This window comes from Pongo abelii, chromosome 6 (genome assembly GCF_028885655.2).
Source record: "Pongo abelii isolate AG06213 chromosome 6, NHGRI_mPonAbe1-v2.0_pri, whole genome shotgun sequence".
NCBI lineage: Eukaryota > Metazoa > Chordata > Mammalia > Primates > Hominidae > Pongo > Pongo abelii.
The window spans coordinates 152,133,614-152,146,378 of NC_071991.2; the positions used below are offsets into that span (position 1 = coordinate 152,133,614).

The 12,765-nt window shown below is 36.8% G+C and overlaps 1 protein-coding gene across 2 annotated transcripts in view; it reads left to right on the top strand.

Moving 5' to 3' along the window:
- The window catches only part of DPP6 (dipeptidyl peptidase like 6), an 863,103-nt gene that overhangs the window by 514,552 nt on the left and 335,786 nt on the right, over positions 1-12,765 (top strand). For both annotated transcript variants that reach the window (XM_024249875.3, XM_024249876.3), the window contains exon 5: positions 10,494-10,568. In XM_024249875.3, coding sequence (XP_024105643.2) covers positions 10,494-10,568 — 75 coding nt within the window. The remainder of the gene's footprint in view (positions 1-10,493; positions 10,569-12,765) is intronic.

The following is a 12,765-nucleotide window of genomic DNA, read 5'->3' on the forward strand; positions in this document are numbered from 1 at the left end:
AATGTGGCACATATACACCATGGAATACTATGCAGCCATAAAAAATGATGAGTTCATGTCCTTTGTAGGGACATGGATGGAATTGGCTTAAATGTTTTTAAAAGTCTATAATTTGGTTTCATAAAAAGAGAGAAATTTTTAATCAAAATAGGAAATCCTGAAGCTATAAAAGATAGCCATATTTAATTTGCCATATAACATTTTAAATTTTAATTTTAAAAAAGACAAAATTAGTAGAGAAATAATGGAAAATATTTATAATCCAGGTAACAAGTAAAAGGAGTATATCTACAACTGACAAGGAATTCTTCCAAATTGAGCACAAAAAGACAAATAAATAATAGAAAATGAACAAAAATATTTTAGAATTAGCTCAATCAAGCCTGAAACCAAGGCCTGCTTTGTTTGGAAAATTGATCTTTGATTCATAGAGCAAATGTTCAGGAATGTGTTAGACGTTTTTTGCATTCATTATTTGCACTTGGTGAGAAGGTAGACCTACAGCTCAAAATTTGTACAACTGCTACAGGATCCCTTGAATTTATAACAGGGCCACTCATTCTGAGAAAGACATTGTATTTTCTAGCCAAGGAGAAAGGCAGCTTCAAAAAATCACAACTTCAACCAAGACGGGAAGTTTGTTGATTTCAGGAAGAACTCATCTGTAGCACCCAGCAGGGGCATCCAAGCTTATCCACTAGATAAGTGGAGCCACCTAACCTGGCATGGTCATAAGCAGCAAAGTCCAAAATGGAGACTGGGGTGGTCAGAAATGCATGGAATCACACCTAACCATGGCAGTGGTGAGTTTCTCAAAGAGAAAACTGAAATTCTCACTGTCTCCGGCAGTATCATTAGCAATTGACCCTCCATCAAGGAATGTGACCTGGACTAATTTCTAAGTGTAGGAAGTTGCATTCTTTGCTGGTTTCTTTTGGTGTTATTGCATATCAGCCCCATTGTTGCCACCCTTGTAACAGCTGAGGATGTAATCATTCATTTCTTCAGCAAACATCTAGGGAGCATCTCTATTATAACCCAGTCACTGTTAGGCACTGGGAATAGAGCTGTGGCAAAACAAACTAAAATTTGCTTCTTGGCATCTGGTCCTGGCCATGAGACTATAAGAGGATTGGAATTACCCTCCTAACATAACTATAAAATGGGATAAAATGTGGAGAAAAACTCAGTTTTCATATATTGGACAGCAGGCAGTGCACAGCTGTGATCCCTGAGAAAAGAAAAACAAATGAATGAACCATGCCATCCTGTGGGCTTTCTGCATGAATGCTGGACTGCAGCACGAAGGGGAAAAATTCAAGACCTGCAGTCTTGCCAAGTTAAGAAGACAGAAGTCAGAGTTCAAGAAAAGAAGATGGCTACAGTTTATGAAATGGAGTACCCAAAAGGAGGAAACTAGAGAATACTCACAAAATCTATTTAAGTAATTCCTTTTAATGGCAAAACCACAATTACTTTATTATTATTATTATACTTTAAGTTCTGGGGTACATGTGCAGAATGTGCAGGTTTGTTACATAGGCATACACGTGCCACGGTGGTTTGCTGCACCCATCAACCCGTCATCTACATTAGGTATTTCTCCTAATGCTATCCCTCCCTTTACCCCCGCACCCCACAACAGGCCTCAGTATATGATGTTCCCCTCCCTGTGTCCATGTGTTCTCAATGTTCAACTCCCACTTATGAGTAAGAACATGCGGTGTTTGAAAAACCACAGTTACTTTTGCACCAGCCTAATACATAGATTTCCCTTTGAGACCTTGGTTAATTATTGATCTTTATATGTGAATAATGATACACCAAAAGGCAGAACAAAATAAAACTCCAAGGAAATAACAATTATAGGACTCTGTTAGATGAAGTATTCCCAGAGCTCATATATTGTCAGGAATTATTTAAGTTTATTCTAACCATGAGACATTAAACAGAGACCCCAGGAAAGTAGTTTCTTAGGATGAGGTTCAATTAGCACTCGAATATAGTCATGTGTCACATAATGGCATCTTAGTCAACAATGGATGTAGGACATTGGTCCCCTAAGAGTATAATATTGTATTTTTATTGCATCTTTTTTATGTTTAGATATTTTTAGATATACAAAAATTACCACTGTGTTACAACTACCTGCAGCATTCAGTAGAGTAACATGCTGTACAGGTTTGGAGCCTTGGAGCAATAGCCTATGCCATATGGCCTAGGTGCGGAGTAGGCTGTACCATCTAGGTTTGTGTAAGTACTTTCTGTGATGTTTGCACAATGGCAGAATCGCCCAGTGATACATTTCTCAGAACATATCAGATATATTAAGTGATGCATGACTAATGGCCACTATGGAATAACCCTTAAAACATCTTTTTTAAAAACTTTGAATACATCAGGTTAATCCACAAATAATTGCCTGTCATAAAAAGTCCAATATTCTTTGAAGGAAAACAAAAAGTCCTAAATTCAACAAGAGAGAATTAAAAATATCTGGTGTTAATTTAAAAATAAAACATGATATATGCAAAGGAGCAGGGAAATGTGACTCATAATGAGGAGAAATATCAGTTGATAGAAACAGAACTGCAGATAACAAAGATAAGGGAATTAGCAGAAAAACACATTAAAACTGCTAAGATAAATGTATTCCAAATGCTCAAGGCTATAAGGAAAACCATGAACATGATGATAAGAGAAATTAAAGATTATAAGACACCCAGATAAAATTTCTAGAGATTAAAAAAAAATTAAAAATTCTCTAGATGAACACCAGATTAGATACCACAGAAGAAAGAAAAAAAAAAAAACTCGTAAATTTTAAGCAGTAGCAATTGAAACTATTTAAAACCAAGAACAAAGAGAAACTTAAAAAAAAGCCTGAACAGCATGTCAATAAGCTGTTGGACAGTATAAAGTAGACTAATATACCTGTCATTAAAGTTCCGGAAAGTGAAGAGAGAAAAGAAGATAAAACAAACTTTTGAAGAAATAATGACTGAATTTCTTCCAAATTTGGTAAAGAACTCAACTCCATAAAGAAAATAATATCAAAGAATATGATAATCAAGGTACTATAGATGAGTGACAAATAGAACATCTTAATGGCAGCCAAAGGAGCGAGACATGTTTGGAAGAACAAACCTAAGAAAACAGCTGACTCTTCAACAGAGGTGCTGCGAGCCAGAGGACATTGGAATGAGATCATTTAAAGTGCTGGGAGGCATAAAACACTGTCAATCTAGAATTCTACACACCACAGAAATATCTCTCAAAAATAAAGATTAAGAATTTGTGTAGGCCCAGCTACTCAAGAGGCTGAGACAGAAGGATCCGTTGAGCCTAGGAGTTTATGGCTGCAGTCAGCTATGATCATACCACTGCACCCCAGCCTGGGCAACAGAATGAGACCTTTTTCTCTAAAAAAAAGTAATATATATACATATATATATATAAAGATATATATATATATAAAGATATATATATATAAAGATATATAAAGATATATATATATAAAGATATATATAAAGATATATATATAAAGATATATATAAAGATAGATATATATATAAAGATATATATAAAAATACAGATATATAAAGATATATATATATATAAAGATATATATTTTCAGAGAAAATCAGACAGTATTTATTGGCCACAAACCTATACTATGAGAAACTTAAGGGAAGTTCTTTGGAGTAAGAAGAATTACACCAGATGAAAAGTTACATCTACGTGACAGAAGGAGGTGTGCCAGGAATGATAAATGTTGTCAACATATGGCTAGGTTTTGGGTGGAAATTTTTGTAGAATTAGTTAACTAGTTCTTTAAAATATCCTTCCTTTTCTCAAAGGGTCCTTTAAATATAATAAAATACATTCAGCTCCTCTGAATGTAATCTCATGTAAGACTTCTGTCTGAACCTTTGTCCTACTCTGCACACTGACATGCAAAGTGAAAATATAAACACATAAAACCTTTAGAACATGTTAGAACTTTCTTGGACAATAGTGGCATTAAGAAATCTGATCTAATATAGGGTGGAATATAACTGACAGTTTAAAGGACAGATTTCCTATATCATTATGCCTACAAGCTCCCCTTAATACTCCTGGAGGATTTTAAATTTTGTTTAAAAGGAAAGATCCAATTATAAGCTATTTATGTTATCTAATTTTAATATAAAGACATAGATTAAAATTAAATGAATTTTAAGGCTGGGCATGGTGGCTCATGCCTGTAATCCCATCACTTTGGAGGGCTGAGACTGGCAGATTACCTGAGGTCAGAGTTCGAGACCAACCTGGCCAACATTGTGAAACCCTGTCTCTGCTAAAAATATAAAAGTTAGTCAGGTGTGATGGTGGGTGCCTGTTATCCCAGCAGCTCGGGAGGCTGAGGCAGGAGAATCTCTTGAACCCAGGATGCAGAGTTTGCAGTGAGCTGAGATCATGCCACTGCACTCCAGCCTGGGTGACAGAGTGAGACTCCATCTTAAAAAAAAAAAAAATGAAATGGATTTGAAGAGATATACCATGCAAACCCTAGTCAATGAAAATCTTGAATGGCTATGTGAATATTAGATAAAATAGACAACAAGAAATATTACCAGAAATAAGAAGAAATATTTCATAATGATAAAGGAGTAAGTTTATTAAGAAGACTTAAGAATCCTAAAGATGTATGCAGTTAGCATTGAGCTACAATATTTGAAGCAATAATTGGTGAACCAAAAGAAGAAATAGACAAATCCATCATTAAAGTTGTAGATCCCAACAATCCTCTCTGAGTAATTGATAGACCATGTAAAAAAATTTAATAAGGATACAGAAATCTTGAAAACTCTATTAACCAAGTCAACTGAATTGACATTTGTGCATCACAACACTCATCAATAGAAAAATGCACATTCCTTTGAGTGCACATGAAACATTCACCAGAGTAGATTATATGCTGGGCCATTAAACAAGTCTCAATATATTTCAAAGGATGGAAATTATACAAAGTATATTCTTTAACAGAAACAAACTAGAAATCAATACCAGAAGAAAATATCTGGAATATATCTTGATAATTGTAAATTGAACAACATATTTCTAAATAACAAATCAGCCGAAGAAGAAACTGAATGTATTTTAAGTGAATGAAAATAAAGCAATAATATCAAAATTTATGGTATGCAACTAAACAATACTTAAAGGGGAATTTATATCTTTAACTGTTCATATTAGATCTCAGCTTTAACTTCAAAAAACTAGAAAAAAAGATTTAAAACCCCAAGTACACAGAAGAAAAGTAATAAAAGAGCAGAAATCAACTACATAGAAAACAGAAAAATGTTAGAAAAAATGACCAGCTGGTTTTTGGGAAAGATCAATAAAATCAATCAAGAGCAAAGATGATGGAAAAAAAAATCAGACACCAAGCAAACATATTAATAATTTGGACAACATAAATGAAATAGAAAACTCCTTGAAGGACACAAAGTATAACAGTTCACCAGTTAAGAAATAAGTAACCTGAATACCTGGATGTTGGTGTAATAAATTGAATTTGTAGTTTAAAAGCCTCACATATTAAAACTCAAGGCCCAAATTGATCCACTTGATCAATTCTACCGAACATTTATGTAAGAAATAGTACCAATTCTGCACAAACTCATTAGACAAATGGAAGAGGAGGAAGATATATTTCCAAAGTCCATTTCTTAGGGCAGTATTACCCTGAAATGAAAACCAAACAAAGAAGTTAAAAGAAAATAAAACCACAGATGACATTCCCTCATGAACACAGTTGCAAAAATCTTCAACAAGATATTAGCAAATTGAGTCCAACAATATATAAAAAGGGGTAATACATCATGGTCGAATAGCTTATCCCAGCATGCAAGGTTGGTTTAACATTCGAAATCGAACAATGTAATTTACCATATTTACAGACTAAGACTAAAAAAGCAAAATAACATAATCATCTCAATAAATGCAGAAAAAGCATTTGAGAAAATTAAACATAGATTCATTATAAAAACTCTGAGCAAACTAAAAATAGACAGCAATATCTTCAACCTGATAGACGATATCTATTAAAAATACCATAAATATCATACTCAATGGAGAAGAATGAAGGCTTTCTCCTTAAGATTAGGGAAAAAAGCAAGGCTGTTCACTCTCACTACTTCTACTCAGCATTATACTGCAGTTCTCTAGAGTGCAATAAGGCAACCAAAAGCAATAAAAGGTGTCCAGATAGAAAAGAAAGGAAAAACCTATATACACAGGAAATATGATTTTGTAGAAAATTCTAAGAAATATACAGAAAATATCTACCAGAACAAATAATTACATGCATCAATGCTACAGAAAATAAGGTCAGGATACCCAAATGAATTTTGCATATTAGCAATAAACAATTAGATATTTAAATTAAAATATACATGTACTTTTGTATGTACAAAGCATCAATTATAGTACATCCTTGGGAATAAATTTACAAAATATGGGTAAAATCTGTATTCTGAAAACTGCAAAACATTGCTGAGAGAAATTAAAGATTAAAACAATCTTCCTTTCAAGGTGTTTACACTCTAATGAAGAAAGCAGGCAATATTTAAGATAAATAGGTTAAAAAATATAAAATATGTATTAATATGATTAGACCTAGAGAAACAAATCAGAGAAAGGGGTATAAAAAGCCGGAGGCAAGGCAGTTAATATCTAGATATATTAGCCACTGAAGGACATGGAAGGCCTCACTTAGAAGGTGACTTGAGATAAAAGCCAAAAGAAATGAAAGGTCGAGAGCATTTCAGGCAGAAGAAAGAGGAAGTGCAAAGGCCTTGAGAATGGCATGTGCCTGGCTTGCTTTAGGATGGACAGAGACTGGCGTGGCTGGAGTGAAGCGGATGGGACTGAGGGGAGAATACTGGGAGATGGATGCAGAGAGCTAAGAGGGAAGGAACTAGGTCCAGCAGGGCTGCCTGGTCAGTCAGGACTTTGGCTTTTCCCACAGGTGAGATGGGAAGCTGTGGGAGGGTTTCCCAGGGGAGCAATGTGATTTGCGTATTTGAGAGATGGCCCTGGCCACCTGGGAAAGCGGGTAGAAGGCCACTGCAATACCTCAGGAGAGAATGCATATAACCTTAGACAAGGGTAATGGTGGTGGGAAAGAGAAGAAATGGTTCCAAACCTATTTTGAAGGTAAACCAATGGTATTTTTTGACCACCTAGATGTAGGGTGTGTAAAACAGAGGGAAAGAGAAAAGATAGCCAAGAGTTTGACCTAACAACCAAGCTAATGGGGTTGCCATTATCTGAGAAGAGGAAAAAGGTTACAGGAGCTGGAGGGGTGGGAGTGGAGTAGAAGGGGCTCAGCTTATTCCCATTGACTTGAGGTGTCCACTTGACACTCAAGTAGAGATGTCAGGGAGGCATTTGGCCAGAGAAGCCTGAAGTTCAAGGTCAGGCCCAGTGCAGGTTCAGGTGGTCTGGGCTGGGGACATGAATGTTGGAATCCTCAGCCAGACTGTGCATGGTTTTTAGAACCATGAGGCTGGATAACACCACCTAGGAAGTGAGGAGATCCAAATATCAATCCTTGAGTACCCCAACATTCAGAGCTCAAGAAAACAAGGAGAAGCACAAAATAGCATGAAAAGAACCAGTGAGGGAGGTAGGAGAAAAGCAGGTGATGGGTGTCCGGGAAGCCAGGTACAGTCAGGGCTTCGAAGAGTAGAGAGACTGGTCAGCTGTGTCAAGTAAGATGACAGCTGAGAAATTATGACATTTAGCAAAGTGAGTCTCTGATAACCTTGAGAAGAGCAATTGTGGTTGAGTGGTGGGGGTGAGAGCATGACAGGCAGGAGTTTAAGAATGAATAGGAGGAGAAAAATGGAAGCATGGAGAATATTTTCAAGGGAAGTGGATAGACAGTTTTCTAAAGATAAAATCAACATTGTTCAAAATGTGGATAGTAAGGATCAAATGTATCCATAAGCAGGGAAACAGAAACTAAACTATCAATGAGGCATGTTTACATCTACAGGAGGGTCAAAATTGAAGAAAGAACACCTTATGCTTCCAGAGAAGGGAAGAAAACATGCATTCATACATCTGTAGTGGGAATGCGCGTTCCAAAAACATTTTTGAAAAACAATTTGGAAATACCTATTTAATTTTAAAACTTATAAATTGTCCACTTCACCCATGGATATCTATTCTATACAAAAATGTGAAAATCACACATATATCAACAAAGACATAGATTGGGATCTTCATTACAACATTGTTTATAGTAAGAGCTCACTAGAAATGCTTGTAATCTATCCTCATTATTCACAGCTTCTTCATTTCCAAATTCACCCATGTGATAAAATGTATCTGTGAGCCCCCAGGTGATAATCACAGCACTTTTGCCATTGTTCTCAGGCATAGTGGCAAAAGATTTGAGTTGTCCAATGTTGGCATTCTCAGCTGCAGCAGAACAAAGCACTATTCTGCTTTCTTGTTTCAGCTTTCATGCTGTGAACAACTGTCCTTTTCTGTTGTTCTATTTGGTGCTCCGTTGTTTTGCATGTTTGTACCTTACGCTGGTGATCTCACTGTTAAAAGTGGGTCCCAGGCATAGTGCTGAAGTACTGTATAGTGTCACTAAGGGCAAGAAGGCTGTGAATGCCTTATGGAGAAAATGCGTCTTTGAGATAAGCTTTGCTTAGGCACAACTCGTGTTGTTGGCCATGAGTCCAATGCTTATGAATCAATCATACATATTCGATAAGGTGTCCTTAAAAAGAAAGACACATAAAACAAGGTTATTACTGATCATTTGACTAAAATGTTGTGACCAGAGGTTCAAAGGAACCTAACATTGAATCTCTCCTAGAAGCAATGGTTCTGTGTCCACTAGTTGCACATGAACTAGTGTTCATGATGACTTCATAGAACAAAGCTACCATAAATAACAGGAATGAATTGTCTCCCTTTGTTGAGAATTCAGTGAGTAAATTAAAGTATATCCCAAGGTGTGCACCATGCAATATTATGAACTCAATAAAGATCACTACTCAATCAAAGGAACCCAAGTCCTTGGAGTCATTTCCTTAAGGTACTGTTGCATGAGAAAACTAAGGTGCAGAGGAGCATAATGTGATGTCACTTCTTTTTTTTTTTTTTTTTTTTTCTTTTGGAGATGGAGTCTCACTCTTGTCGCCCAGGCTGGAGTACAATGGCGCGATCTCGGTGCGCCACAACCTCTGCCGTCCAGGTTCAAGTGATTCTCCTGCCTCAGCCTCCTGAGTAGCTGGGATTACAGGCACACACCACCATGCCCAGCTAATTTTGTATTTTTAGTGGAGATGGAGTGTCTCCATATTGGTCAGGCTGGTCTCGAACTCCCAACCTCAGGTGATCCACCCGCCTCGGCCTCCCAAAGTGCTGGGATTACAGGCGTGAGCCACCGCGCCCAGCCAATATGATGTCATTTCTAACCTCTGTCATCTCTCTCTGTGATTTCACGTGGTTGCCCGAGCGTGCATAGAGTGATGTCCACCAGGTCAGCAATGTGGGCTCTGGGGGTGGGTGTGGGTATCTGTGGAGCAATGTGCTTGCAGTGCAGAGAGCAGGGGCAATTAAAAGAAAACAGCACAGTTGATAGTATCATTTATGTGGGATGATGTTTGTACTATGAAGAAATTTGAAGGAAAAAGTCACAGTTAGTCTTCTATCTACTGACTTGTAGGGATGCCCATGTTGGAAAAAGAGCAAGTTGCAAAATAATGTGTACAATGCGATTCTATTCTAGTAACAACTCTGCTTATTATATGCTTCTTAGAATTAGTGAGAAAAATATTTCTAAACATATCAAGAGGTTGAGAATCTTGCAGAAAAGTTTGCTTTTTAACGCTTATTTCTTTTTCTTTTCTTTCTCTCTTTCTTTTTTTTTTTTGTTTCTGAAATGGAATTTCACTCTTGTTGCCCAGGCTGGAGTGCAATGGCCCAGTCTTGGCTAACTGCAACCCCTGCCTCCCAAATTCAAGCGATTTTCATGCCTCAGCCTCCCAAATATCTGGGACTACAGGCATGCACTACCACACCTGGCTAATTTTGTATTTTTTTTTTTTTAGTAGGGATGGGGTTTCACCATGTTGGCCAGGCTGGTCTTGAACTCCTGACCTCAGGTGATCCACCCACCTCGGCCTCCCAAAGTGCTGGGATTACAAGGGTGAGCCACCACACCCAGCCTTTAATGCTTATTTCTATTGGCTTGTCTCAGTAAGTCCAATAAGTGTGTTTTGTTGAAATTTGAAAAAAAATACAAATAAAATGTGAAAAAACATCAATTAGCTAAATATTATTCAGCTAACAAAGAAAGGATATAGCCATTTTAATAGCTAATTAATTTTGAAAATGGCACCAGCAGATACAATTTGATTATAAGAGTCTGACTTGCTATATGTAATGCTTTAGAATTCTTTGTCTATTTTTTCTTTTAGGAATCATTAAGAGCCGTCAGATATGAAATATCTCCAGATAGAGAGTATGCACTTTTTTCATACAATGTGGAACCCGTGAGTATTATCCTTTACTGCCTACAAAAGAATTGTTTCTTTATTCTAATATCTCATTAAGTATATTTCCTTGACTCTTCTATACTTAGTGATCTTTGAATCCAGAAATATTTTGTACATCCTGGAAGTCTCTTTTGCATATCATACTGCCACCTAGGAGAGAGCAAAGGTATAAATATCTGCTTGGCAGGGGAAAAAAGTCACATACTTTAGAGGCTCTTTCATAGACTTTTCTTAGGAAGATGGTGAGAACTTATCTCTTCGTAGATACGAATCTTGCCCCATTATGCAATTATTTTTCTGGCTGTTTTCTCAATGAAATAATAGATTTTATCCGAAGAACAAAAAGCAACTGCCAGGTTCTCCTTAAACTGAAATCACATGTTAATTATCTCCTGGTCATCATAGTGTTCTAGTGAAGAGCTGAAGCTATCACTTCCATTATTTAAATGCCTATTTTTAGCACTTCCTGTATATATGAGCCTCCCAGAAAATTTCACCAGAATTTTCTGTAAAATCTCACTGTGTTTTAGTAGCAGTCTAAAACTTCCTAAGCCAGGATCCTCCTCCTTCTTCTTGTTTTTTCATTTAACATGCTGGTATTTCAAATTTCATTTTGGCTCTTTAATTTTAAATAAGCTGGAAGGTGACGTTTGTTTGTATAAGTGGAGAGGATGTTCAGTTTACAAGAGATAAGCAACTTTAGAAATGTATGTTTTAAGAACTTTCCTCTCTGGCAAATAAAACATAGAGTCTATTACTGCCTCCCTTGCATTTCTGAGACCATTTGAAATAGAGTTTCCTGGTGCTTCTGTGAGGTATAATGACTCCTGCGTTTTACTTCAGGTCAGAAGGGCTCCGTGGTGAGTTTGAGACAATCTTTTCTGGCGTGAGACAGTCAAGCTTTTTGGTTTATATCCACTGGGAAAGCTGGGGTATTGGTTTGTATGAAGATGCAAGTTCAATTCTGAATTCTTAAACTTTCTTTTAGAAGTTGATTGGGCAACTAGATTACTGGAGATTTCAACTTTATTCTTCCAACTGTAGATTTTGTGGACTCTGTTTCAGTCTTCCATTTTTCCATTTTTAAACGTCCATTTTATAAAGGCTTTCATTTTTTCCATCCAAATTCTTTGAAACAATGGGGCATCTTTATCTCTTTGATTGGGATCAGTTGGTGAACTTGACATTCTAAAAGGCTTGGGACTCTGCATTACCTAGACACAGCCTTAAACTTGCCTCTTTCAGCCTCAGGCACCTGGGTGCGATGTTCACAGATCATAGACCATTTCAGCTTCCTTCATCACCCTTGAAAACCACCAAAAATATAATCTCCACACCTGTATAAAAGAAAAATGTTAGCAGATATTTGAAAGTCTTGCATGGATGTGTTCTGGGTTGCCCCAGGAGGCACAGCTAACACCTGAGTGAAAAAAGCCTAGAAAGACAAATTGATTTCAGGTTATCTTCCTAGAGAATCTTTAATCATCGGAGCACCCCAACAGTGGGATGGAGGTAATGAGCATTCCGTTCCCAGAAGCCTCAAAACAAAGTGAGGTATTTGTTCTCTGGAATGTGACAGAGGGGTTCCCACACCGGTGTGATTGGAAGAGGAATGCTCTCGTCAGTGGTGCTGTGGTTCTGTGCATGAAACAATGCTCCACCACTTTCTTCTGCTTCCCAATGCTCTGTTTGGAAGAGTCCCCTGGGATCCCATTGAACCAGAAACCATTTTGATAAAGATCATTTTGCTAAAGATGAGTCTTCACCATGTGGAGCACTGGCTGTAAACAGGAACCTTGAAATAACCCTTTCTCACTGGGCAGCATCTGTCGGTGTTTGGAGTAAGACCCTTCAGTTTGTCTTCTCAACTGAAGGAAAACCTAGAAAGTTTGAAGTGTATTTACAGGACTATAAAAATGATAAAATATTGAAAATGTAAAAAGTCTATAGAAACAGATACTTTTAAGTTGAATAAAATAAGTAATCCTTAATAGTTTTCAGTACCGAGCAGTTACTGTATACATGACTATTCAAGCAAGTATTCTCAGCTCTTCCGGAGGAAAAATTATAAGGGAAATTATAACCTATAGGTTATAAGTAGTGTGTCTTCTCTCTGAACTCCTTAGCATTATACCAAGATATAATCCAAGTTCTTGAAATTCTATCAAATCCACAAAATATGTAATAAAAGGAT